This window comes from Calliopsis andreniformis, unplaced genomic scaffold, assembly GCF_051401765.1.
Source record: "Calliopsis andreniformis isolate RMS-2024a unplaced genomic scaffold, iyCalAndr_principal scaffold0048, whole genome shotgun sequence".
In the NCBI taxonomy this organism is placed as follows: domain Eukaryota; kingdom Metazoa; phylum Arthropoda; class Insecta; order Hymenoptera; family Andrenidae; genus Calliopsis; species Calliopsis andreniformis.
This window is the reverse complement of record NW_027480457.1, coordinates 296,855-309,394: the sequence shown is the minus strand read 5'-3', so window position 1 is coordinate 309,394 and position 12,540 is coordinate 296,855. Positions and strand designations below refer to the sequence as shown.

The 12,540-nt window shown below is 41.1% G+C and overlaps 1 protein-coding gene across 1 annotated transcript; it reads right to left on the bottom strand.

Annotated features, from left to right (window-relative positions):
• Window positions 1-3,114: 3,114 nt before the first annotated feature.
• Window positions 3,115-3,525, bottom strand: LOC143187472 (histone H3). Its single transcript, XM_076391684.1, has one exon. The coding sequence runs from the start codon at window positions 3,523-3,525 to the stop codon at window positions 3,115-3,117; it is 411 nt and encodes a 136-aa protein (XP_076247799.1).
• Window positions 3,526-12,540: the final 9,015 nt, after the last annotated feature.

The window sequence follows — 12,540 nt, the reverse complement described above, 5'->3', positions numbered from 1 at the left end:
AAAGACCATCCTTTCTTTGTCTTTGGTCACTGTGCCCGTTGTCTCCCGCTCCTTCTGTCCCGGAGTCCGGCAGGAATTTCGAGCGAAATTCAAGCAAATCAGCGTATACAGTCCATTTACTTCGCCAAGTTAACGGTGAAGACGAAACAATCTATCAATTATCTCGATAACGCAAGAGTCATGCAAATACGATATATATGTCGTTGAACGAGAGTTAGGTTATGTGATTATTTATATTATTCGCGGTAGAGGATCCTCTATACAAGGAGAAGTGTATAGTGTGTGTGTGTGTGTGTGTGTGTGTGTGTGTGTGTGTGTGTGTGTGTGTGTGTGTGTGTGTGCGCGTGCGTGCGTGCGTGCGTGCGTGCGTGCGTGCGTGCGTGCGTGCGTGCGTGCGTGCGTGCGTGCGTGCGTGCGTGCGTGTGTGTGTGTGTGTGTGTGTCTGTAATAGATCTTGTCTCGTATGCCCTGGTCGCTGCCAAAGTTATAGGTGGCTATAACCTCAGAGCGGTCTCAAGGTTTCATGAAACATATAATCTTTGCTTGATTGCCTAAGCATCCGTTAGCCCTTCGTTATCTTTTCTACATCAGTCGCTACCTTGGAGAAAAGACTCTTCAGGAGCGGTCTTAGAAATGTGTCCGACTAGGAATGACTTCTAGCGCTTGTTGGCAGGTGATTCGTCTGCTTCTGGCGAGTACGAACTCTACATTAAAGGATCATCAACTACTATTTGTTAGAACGGTCGTTACCTCTAAAGGAGCGGTCTCGATCTTTTAGTATATCCGCTTCCTTCAAGATGTCACCCGTACTGCACTTCACAGGAATCGTCGTAGTGCACCTGTCATAAGGTTACCTCAGACTGAACCTGTAAAGGAGCATCAAATACCCTTGATCTCTGGAAAACGGTCGCTACCTCGAAAGGAGCGGTCTTGATCTCATTGGACGAGTGTATCAGCTGCCTTCAAGATCTTCGTTTGTTCGGAACCTGATGCCAGAGAGAACGGTGTCTCCTGCTGCTTTCGCAGCTCCTTATATACCCGCTAGTCGGAGTTCGCGCATGCGTAATGTCTTATTTTCTAATGACGGTCTTATTCTAATCGTAAATGAAATCGGACGATATACGTTGTGTTTATGTTAAAATATAATTGGAACTTATAATATATGATATAAAAATAAGGTACAAAAATATTAATTAGTATTAGGATAATAGAATACGCAGTAATATAATAATAAAGTATTAGAAAGGTACAAATATAGAGAGAGATGGTGATAGATAGAGAGAGATAGTAATAGATAGAGAGAGATAGTAATAGATAGAGTGAGATAGAAATGGATAGAGTGAGAGGGAAGACCGTGGGTCGTTACACTTCTATCGTTTCGGTTGAATGTTTATTGTTTGTGTTGTAAAATTCAGAAGTATTTGTCTGTGGGATAAAAAATGCTGCTCCTGTTTTATTATAAGTTGTAAATTTGTTTGAGCTTGCTGTAGCTCTTTTGTGTATAAGCCTACTTCATATTTTAGTAGTTTGTTTAATCCTTCGTTAAATATTTCAACAGACGTCTTTGATCCTTTGATCTTATTTTATTCTAGTTCTAAAAGGTAATCAGTTGATCTGGAAACCCTCGTAAGTAAAGCCCCTGTTGGTCAGAAGTGGAAATTGGTCTTGTTCTCGTTCTAGATACCTCTTGAACGTTGGTCATAGCCTATTATAGAACTACCACAGCCGATTCTAGTACTAGTGTTTAGAGAAAAACTTAAATATTCTTTCTCTGAATCCCTTGGTATGTGCACGCTGTGCCGTCTTTCATGTCTCGTCGAAGGACCATCCAAGATGGAATGGCTTGGGACCGTGATAATGGACACGTGGTTGATTTTATAAACAACTATTTGTTTGGTGATTGTTATTGAGTGTAGAGTGTGGCTGTGTGTTGTTTGCATGAACAATTAGGTGTTTGAAACTTGTGTTCTATTGACCGGGTTTCTATCTGAAACTTTCTGCTTCCCTTTTTAGTTCTGTTCTTATTTCTGTTACTATTTCTGTTATGACCTCACCCTGCTAGGTTCTTGGGTTTTTAGACATCGTATCATCCCTTCCATTACGCCCTGAGCGTGGTATTTTTGGAAGGAGAACAGAGTCTTTCCACAGGATGAAGCGAGGGTGCATGACGTATTGACAAGGCTGGGTATTTCCCAGGTTCTCCAAGTGACGACTCGCTGCCGCGGACACTGTTAAGTTCGAGGCCGAGTAGTCCCTTGGTTCTGCAGTGTTTATGACAGAGCCTTGCTTAAAACCTTTTCCTAATTGAAATTGAACATGTGACAAAAACTGACATTTGGTAAAATTAAATTTGTCATGTACTGTTCGACCGCTGTAAATACCCTGCCATAAACATTACTTACCCGAAACTCTAACAAAACTTGTAAACAAGACTCAAAACTTATATCTACTTTTCCCTATGAATTTACATTTTGATAAGCTTGAATATAAAAATATATTTTTATCGTTGAAAAATTTAAAATCTATTATTGGAAACAGTAAATTTATTTTAGTACTTCCAGAAAAACATTCTAATACTAAAACAACCATTATAAATGTGTTAGAATCGCTTAAAGGAAGTGATCTAACTGGGGTCCGGACAAGGTGAGAATGAGGATATAGAAAAAGAAACAAGTACACTTGATTAAATTTGAGTCGGCCCTTACAAGGACTTAGTTACGACTTTCATTTAAACTCTTTGTCGTGGGGGCTGGGGGCTCCTCTGGTCCTCGGCGGGCTCCTGGAGGATGGCGATGGATCGGAGGGCCTGGTCCTGTCGACGCCGGTCAGCGACGCTGGCGTCTGGAAAAGAAAATAGCGGCAGAACCCCGACAGTAAGCGAGAGTGTAAGTCAAGTTGTACCGAATATTCCCGACTCCTGGCTGTGACAACAAGCCTGTATGGAGGGGATAGCAATACCTTGCCTGTAACGCGAAGGTAATGCAGTGGACTCTATGATCGACTTTCCTTTACAATTAAAAGGGGTTGTCGACCGGCGGATGCGTAGAGAGGATGAACCTCTTCTCTACGTAAGTTCCTTATAAAAAGGTTGTTTAAAATTGAGGGATTGTATATTTAAGCCCTCTCTCCACGAATACGACGAGCCAACTGGATGTCTTTAGGCATGATGGTCACACGTTTGGCGTGAATTGCACAGAGGTTGGTATCTTCAAAAAGACCGACCAGGTAAGCTTCGCTGGCTTCTTGTAAAGCCATAACAGCAGAGCTTTGGAATCGAAGGTCCGTCTTGAAATCCTGAGCAATCTCACGAACCAAACGTTGGAATGGCAGCTTCCTGATCAGAAGCTCAGTGCTTTTTTGATATCTTCGAATTTCTCGGAGAGCTACAGTTCCTGGCCTGTAGCGATGAGGCTTCTTTACTCCTCCAGTAGCAGGAGCACTTTTACGTGCAGCCTTTGTTGCTAACTGCTTCCTTGGTGCTTTACCACCAGTTGATTTACGAGCGGTTTGCTTGGTACGAGCCATAGCTAATACTTAGACGATGCGTACTACTCCGAATCTGGAATAATTCCCTACGTAAGAACCTTATAAAAAGGTTCACGTCGGGTGAATCCCTGCGAGAGCAGAGATTCTTCTAAACGGGCAGTACAGCGCGAGTAACGCAGAGGTGATAAGCACTTACGTTTACTCTATCTGGATTTACCCGTCAACCAATGCTCCTGAGAAGTGGGTTCGATGCTCTTCCGGCGATAAGCAAACTCAGACAATCGTGAAGATCACCGATTCCAAGAGTGCATTCAATTGTTATAGAAATCTCTTTTTTGCCGGCTGATTCGTCTGTCGCACGTATAATACGTGTTAGCCGAACAGACGAATAGGTTAAGACGCAAGAGAAAATCGTCCGATTAGGGAGGATTTTGCTCTTCAAGTGCTTCGAGCTTGTTGGAAAAACCAAGACGCTCTATTCGAAGTAATCTCGAAATGGCTAGACTTCTGCTAATCGAACTGTTTCCTGTCAAAGACTGGAACAAGACTGACTGCGAGACTCGCGCGTGTCTCCGCGAATGCGCGGAATACGCTAATTAGCCGCTACGCGGCGCTCGCTTATCATACTGTGTCTTTTTCTAATATTCGACAACATTCTCTCTCTCTCTCTTCCAGGCTCGATGCTCCCACTCGACGTCGGGCCTGAAATTCGAACAGCTGACACAGGTCGTTCACCTGTTCGAGTTCAACTGTAATTATTTAAAAACGAGTCCTTAATCAAATTCACCGTGTTTGTTATTAGTGACACTGAATCTCCAACCGAAGGCGACCTTCGGTTGGGCACGTAGATCAACATACAACGGTTTTCGCGAACGAGATAGAGTTCTCATTATATTAACACTTTTTTAAACAAAATGAAATGCTTAAATCTATTTTTCCTGAAAATGAAATAAAAATTTTTAATAATACTAAAATTATCCCTAAAACCCGTCAAGAGGTAGAATTAATATTGAAAGAAGATCATGATAGTAAATTATCTGGTCATAGTAGATTTCATAGAACATATTCTAAAATTAAACAATCTTATTATTGGCCGAATATGAAACTAGATATAAGAACATATATTAAAAATTACCATTTTTGTCAGTTAAATAAAACTAACTTGAAGCCAACTAAGCAACCTATGGAAATTACCACAACTGTAGAAAAACCGTTTGATAGAATAGCTATGGACATAGTAGGCCCATTACCTTTAACAGAACAGGGAAATAGATATATATTAACGCCGCAAGATGATCTAACCAAATTCTCCTTTGCGGAAGCTATCGTAAATCATGAGGTTGAAACAATTGCAAAAGTTCTAACTATAATTTTCATGCAATTCGGTATTCCAAAATCATTCCTCTCTGACCAAGGAGCTGATTTCATGTCGGAGTTAATAAAAAATCTAAGTAATCTTTTCAAAACCAAACATATTTCTACTAAACCTTATCATCCTCAGACAAATGGTGCTCTCGAAAGGTATCATTTAATATTAAAAGACTATTTAATGCATTATATTAAACCGAATCAAATCGATTGAGGTGAGTATATACAATTCGCTATATTCAGTTATAATACTTCGATACATAAATCTACGAACTACACTCCATATGAACTTTTATTCGGAAATAAACCTTATTTACCATCATCTATTATTCAATAACCCAAATTTCATTATACTTACGATGACTATATACGTATACAGGGTGTAACAAAAATGTCGCAGTTCCTTAAAAGGGGTGATTCAGGGGGTAATTTGAAACAACTTTTTCCTTATATATACGTATACAGGGTGTAACAAAAATGTCGCAGTTCCTTAAAAGGGGTGATTCAGGGGGTGATTTGAAACAACTTTTTCCTTATATAAACGTATATAAATCTATAGTATATCTATAACGTATATAATCTAAGTATATATAAATATATATATACTGTGACGTGGCACAAGTGCCAGTCACAAAGCCGAACCCTTCCCGGAGCAAGAGAAGCCTTTAGTGCGCACCAGAGAGAGTCCAACGTATTTCTAACATCTATTTTGCGCCCTAGCTCATCGAGATATCGCAGCGGTCTAGATGGTAGCATCGGCAGGCGACAGGTACGAGACCATCTCAACACCACCGACACGGTCTCTTGCGGCGGATCTTCGGAATCGGGGAGCGGCCAGGGTGCCAGCCGCTCCAGAGTCACTTTACCCGTCGAGTGACACAACGCCTAAATTGGGAGGCTGTCGGAACCCATCGTGCAACTCAAGGAGAGCACGCGATGGGAGGGCTGCCCCACGGATGTGTGAGGACGCACCGGTGTATGGGGACCAGCCGACGCGGGCGAGGTTGGCCACCTCACCTCACGATGGCAGCGGACCCCGGAAAAGCGAAGTCTACTACTGCGCCTCGGATCCACGCCGCAGGAAGAGTTCCAGGGGGACTCAGAGAGGACTTGCCGATCAGCCGTTAATCTCCGAACGGCGCGACGAATAATTGGTCGCGAGACCGCGCGAAATGAGCGAGCCAATCGGGGCACAGTGAGGGAAGCGTCGTGTGCCGAGATCTTGCCGCACGCAGCGATCTCGGTCTTCTTCTTGTACGGGACGCTGACCAGTAGAGTTCGTACTCGTTCGCAAGCGAAATCTCGAGAGGGCCGACTCCTGGTGGTCGTATAGGCCGTGTTACAGGACGAAAGCCTTCGCGTGCGGGTTTCTTGAAGCCTGCGGGCTCGGCCAAACGGCGAGTCTGCGGCTTAGCGGTGTGTTAGCAAACGGTTGTCGCGTGCGGGTACATCTTCGGCTTGCTGGTGTAATTTCGGTGTAACAGCAGCCACGCGGGCGGTTCTCTTACGCGTGCCGAACGTGCGTTTCAGCCTCGTCGTCGCTCGAAAACCTTGTTACGCGATCATTGTAGCGGGGAACGGGTAACTGCCCGCGGCCGCGTGTCGCGGGACCGCGCATGTACGAAGTCGTCTAAGTCCTGTAAGTTTCTCGCTTAAATATATCTTGTACTACCAGAGAAAACCGTGTTTTGGCTGGCGTTCTCGCCGTAAGAACCCGAAATCCCGAAGCGTTCCTCACCCTGCGCTCGAAAGGACCTCGCCCCTCTCCGCGCGAAGAGCTGACCCGGGCCGCGGGTTTGGGAAAACAGGAGACGCGTTCCACGCCGGTATCGAAAGATACCTGGCGCCCACGGAGAAATCAAGGCGTGGGACGCGTCGTGGCCAGATCTGCACGCCCGTCCTAAGCCGAATACGGCTCGGCGGGGCGGTCACGTCGCAATACGTATATACTATATCGTATATCGTATCCTATATATACATAGTATATAGTATATATACATATAGATACGTATATAGTATATACATATACATAGTATATACCAATAGAATTTCAAAGGAACATAACAAATATATAGAAGCGGTAAACCTTGGAAGACATAACATTCTATCTCCATTAATTGTTACGCCAAAAATTCTGCTGGAAGAGTTGATTAATTATAAAGGCGAACAAGATTTATTGGTATCGCCTAATTTTAAGACCTTATCAATATTCTATAAAATTTTAAATCTTCAACTGATTTTTTCTGAGAACATTATTGTATTTGTTTTAAAGATTCCTTTAGTAGCGAAAACAGTATTCGATCTCTATCAATTAATTCCGCTTCCTTCCCAATATCAAAATACCTCTTACTTTTCTTATATTATTTCCACTGAGCCATACTTAATTATGTCACAACCCAAAACCCAATTTTCCTTTCTATACGATTTGCTGGGCTGTAAAGCATATCTGGATCGGAAATACGTATGCTTGGATATTCATACAAGAGAGTCATCTGAGGAAGCAACCTGTGAAGTTCTTCTCTTATCACCCCACACAAGCAAAATACCCGAGGACTGTAACACGAGGACTATCAGAGCAAGCATCGAGACTTGGACATATATTCAAAATAATCAATGGATTTATGTCCTGCAAAATCCAACCACTCTGACGATTATCTGCAATGGGAAGAAGGATCACATGAAGGACATTGTTCTACATCAAAACATGTAATCTCTATATTACATATAGAGAGCCAATGTAAAGGATATAGTAATGTTTACTCCGCGGAACCTACAAAGCAGACGAAGAGGAATGTCACTCACTACATACCATCAATTAGTATCGTAGACAGCGATTGTTGTATTATTGATATACAAAAGGCCAAAATCGACTCAGCGCAATTAGAATCTGTACGATTAGCAAATGTAGATCTATCTGATTTTAAGTATGCCAGCAAAAAGTAAGTGAGTTCGATAAGATCTTAACAAATAGATTGAATGAACCTTTTATTGTTACGTATACGAGTTGGTATACGATCGCATTAGGAGTAATAGCAGTAATTTTGATTGTTATTATTAGTGTAAACTGCTGTCGCTGGTGTGGATGTTTAAGGCTATTACGGCAATTGTTTTGTTTCACAAGAAATCCAAACGATGAACAAATTGTACCACCGATAATTAAAAATTTTGTAAATTGTAATTTTAACTCAGACATTCGTAGCGAATACTGTGAGACATCAAGAGATGTTGTTACATATGATAGTAGAAGGGAAATTGCTCGAATTCATAGAGATACATCCTCCGATAGACAAGGTAGCCAGGGAAGCCAATCGTCAACACCACCTCTATCACGTAGCCTACCAGTTAGAAATTATTTTAGAACACCTAAAAGTACAACACCGATATAGGTTAACCATAATACAGTTATTTAATATTAAACACTATGTTTAAAAAAGAGTTAATATTGAGAACTCTATTTCGTTCGCGAAAAGCCGTTGTATGTTGATCGACGTGCCCAACCGAAGGTCGCCTTCGGTTGGAGACTCAGTGTCGCTAATAACAAACACGGTGAATTTGACGAAGGACTCGTTTTTAGATAATTACAGTTGAACTCGAACAGGTGAACGACCTGTGTCAGCTGTTCGAGCCTGAAAGAAAGAGAGAGAAAGTCGTCGAAGATTAGAAAAGGACACAGTTTGATTAGCGAGCGCCGCGTGGCGGCTAACGAGCGTATTCCGCGCATTCGCGGAGACATGCGCAAGTCTCGCTGTCAGTCTTGTCCCAGTCTTTGACAGGGAACAGTTCAATTAGCAGAAGTATAGCCATTTCGATGTTACTTCGAATCAAGCTTATTGGTTTCTCCAACAAGCTCGAAGCACTCGAAGAGCGAAATCCTCGCTAATCGGACGATTTTCTCTGGCGACTGAATCTATTCATCTGTTCGGTTAACACGCATTATACGTGCGACAGACGAATCAGCCTGCCAAAAGAGATTATTCCAACGATTGAATGCACTCTTGGAATCGGTGATTTTCACGATTCTCTGAGTTTGCTTATCGTCGGAAGAGCATCGAGCCCACTGCTCAGGAGCCTTGTTTGACGGGTAAATCCAGATAGAGTAAACGTAAGTGCTTATCACCTCTACGTTACTCGCGCTTTACTAACCGTTTAGAAGCAACCCCTGTGTGACGAATAGATGCACACGGTGCGGTGAACGGTGTAGTGGAGACTCTGGCCGTCACCTGCCTCTGAGCCTAGCACCAGCTAGGGACAGTGCATCTCACCGCTCGCGAATCTTTGCTCTCGCAGGGATTCACCCGACGTGCACCTCTTTATAAGGTGCATAAGACGTAGAGAAGAGGTTTCTCCTCTCTACGCACTTGCCGGTCGACTATCCCTTTAATTGTAAAGGAAAGTCGATCATACAGTCCACTGCTTTACCTTCGCGTTACAAGCAAGGTATTGCTATCCCCTCCATACAGGCTTGCTGTCACAGCCAGGAGTCGGTAATATTTGGTATAGCTTGACTTACGCTCTCGCTTACCGTCACGGTTCTGCCGCTATTTTCTTTTCAGACGCCAGCGTCGCTGACCGGCGTCCAAAGACCAGGCCCTCGGATCCACCGCCAACCACCAAGGAGCCGCCGAGGACCACAACAACCCCCAGCCCCCACGACAATTCGATTACATTCAATAAACGTCGTACATAAGCCCTTGTAAGGGCCGACTCAAATTTAATCGAGTATTTGTTTTTTTCTGTACCCTCATTCTCACCTTGTCCGGACCCCAGTTAGATCACTTCCTTTAAGCGATTCTAGCACACTATTTTAAGTATAGTTATATTATAGCGTATCCAATATCATCATAACAATATATACACGTATTCACAATCATATAAATACTACGTAGATTGATTTTACAGTTTCGTAGTTATATCTAATTCTGTTAACTAGTATTATATAGTTTCTTTAGAATTAGTGTAACATTGAACACTAGCGTATTTAATTTCTTAAAGGGGGGAGATGTTGGATGACCAACTTACGTAACTATTTAGTATTACTGGCTCACTTAAGACATAACTACGATCGGGTCCAAAAGAACTGCGTCAGCCCTGTATTGACTGATGTAACGACCCACGGTCTTCCCTCTCACTTTATCCATTTCCCTCTCACTCTATCCATTTCTATCTCACTCTATCTATTACTATCTCTCTCTATCTATTACCATATCTCTTTCTATTTGTATCCTTCTAATACTTTATTATTATATTACTGCGTATTCTATTATCCTAATACTAATTAATATTTTTGTACCTTATTTTTATATCATATATTATAAGTTCCAATTATATTTTAACATAAACACAACGTATATCGTCCGATTTCATTTACGATTAGAATAAGACCGTCATTAGAAAATAAGACATTACGCATGCGCGAACTCCGACTAGCGGGTATATAAGGAGCTGCGAAAGCAGCAGGAGACACCGTTCTCTCTGGCATCAGGTTCCGAACAAACGAAGATCTTGAAGGCAGCTGATACACTCGTCCAATGAGATCAAGACCGCTCCTTTCGAGGTAGCGACCGTTTTCCAGAGATCAAGGGTATTTGATGCTCCTTTACAGGTTCAGTCTGAGGTAACCTTATGACAGGTGCACTACGACGATTCCTGTGAAGTGCAGTACGGGTGACATCTTGAAGGAAGCGGATATACTAAAAGATCGAGACCGCTCCTTTAGAGGTAACGACCGTTCTAACAAATAGTAGTTGATGATCCTTTAATGTAGAGTTCGTACTCGCCAGAAGCAGACGAATCACCTGCCAACAAGCGCTAGAAGTCATTCCTAGTCGGACACATTTCTAAGACCGCTCCTGAAGAGTCTTTTCTCCAAGGTAGCGACTGATGTAGAAAAGATAACGAAGGGCTAACGGATGCTTAGGCAATCAAGCAAAGATTATATGTTTCATGAAACCTTGAGACCGCTCTGAGGTTATAGCCACCTATAACTTTGGCAACGACCAGAGCATACGAGACAAGATCTATTGCACACACATACACACTCTTACACGGCGGATCGTCTAATATAGAGGATCCTCTACCGCAATTAATACGGGTTAATAATTAATAACAGCATAATTACTCTTGTTCACGAATGTAAAAGCGTAGTCACATAACCTAACTTCTGTTCACTAATTTTAAGCATAGACACATAACCTAACTCTCGCGTTATCGAGAGAAATGATAGAAGTATATCGCGTAACGATTACGATTAACATAACCTCATCTGTGCATAATAATTAACCTTATTTGTTCTTATAAATATTTAACGAATTAGAATAGGCATTAGTATTGTATTTACGTTAGAATTAGAATAGGGTTTTACTGAATAAATTATTGTTAAGAAAGATCTAAGCTTTGGATTTTAACTCCTTAAGGGCCTAGGATCAGATATGTCAGGGCGGTGACATTACCGACAAAATTAGGCAATCATTAGGCAACCACATGTCTGTGGATAATTTTATTTCTGTAAAGAAAACTGTAACGACAGATACCGACCAGGAAATCTCGTAAAGCACGTGACTACCCTAAGCCCTTAACCGCACGCCACACGAACCCCACTTTTCGTCCATCGGAAAGCCGCTCTTCCATGGACAACGTAGCATCGCTTTAGGGACGTTACATAAGCCAGTGTTTCTTGTTTATTGAATTAGAAATAGACAGTTTACTTTTATGAGTCTCATCTACTATCAACGTATAATAGCATTGGATGCATGCAAGTATGTAATTTATTATTTTACACTTTGTTCAATATTTTTATTTGCAAGTTGTGGATTACAGGCATAAGTGAAGATTATCTGTGTTGTAAATTAAGTATGTTCCATGCACTCATTGATTAAACGAATTTGAAGATGCGCGCCATTCGGCCATCTTGTTCTTAAACACGGAAGTTACCTCTTTCTTTTTTTACGTCTTGCATCAGTCTGTGCCTTTTGTTAGAAGACATGTGCGACAGACACAGCGAATTAAAATATTCTTTTTATTTTACCGTTGTCTTATTAATAAACCCAACAATCTGTACATTCAATCAAAAATATAGTTTATCCCTACGTGTTTCAACTACTACCTATCTATAATAGCTATCATTTAAATGAACAAAATATTATAAAATTTAATTTTGTAGTATAATTCATACAAGTATGTTTATTCATAGAAAAAATTTATGAAATAATATATGTGTAATTATACCAATTATATTTTTATTATCTGTGTCACTATATTATATTGTAATATTCTCTTTTAATATCAAAATTTTTCCAAATTTGAAAATATTTATAATTATATGTGTAAAATAATGTCAAAAGTAATTATTAAATGAAATAAAATTATTAAAATGATACATAGCTCCTTAATACGGTTGTATATACACTTCTCAAATATTTATTTCTGTCACAATCTTTAATTAAAACATTATTTATTAACAAACTATTAGATAATAATTGCTTAATATAATAGTACCACAAGGACTGTGATATTATGCTTGAAATATTCCGCGTTTTTTACTGTTTCTTCGATATCTGTCTTTCCTTTTTTATCTACTGTCTCATAGAAAATGACGGAAACATATTTCTTTAGGGAACTGGCAACGCTGTCCCTATAGATAGTGTGCACGATCTGTACGGATTTCGAGGCACGAACCACAAGTTCCAG

Bases quoted from the DNA above. Each gene is read 5' to 3' on its own strand.
- LOC143187472 (XM_076391684.1), bottom strand. From the start codon at position 3,525: ATGGCTCGTACCAAGCAAACCGCTCGTAAATCAACTGGTGGTAAAGCA.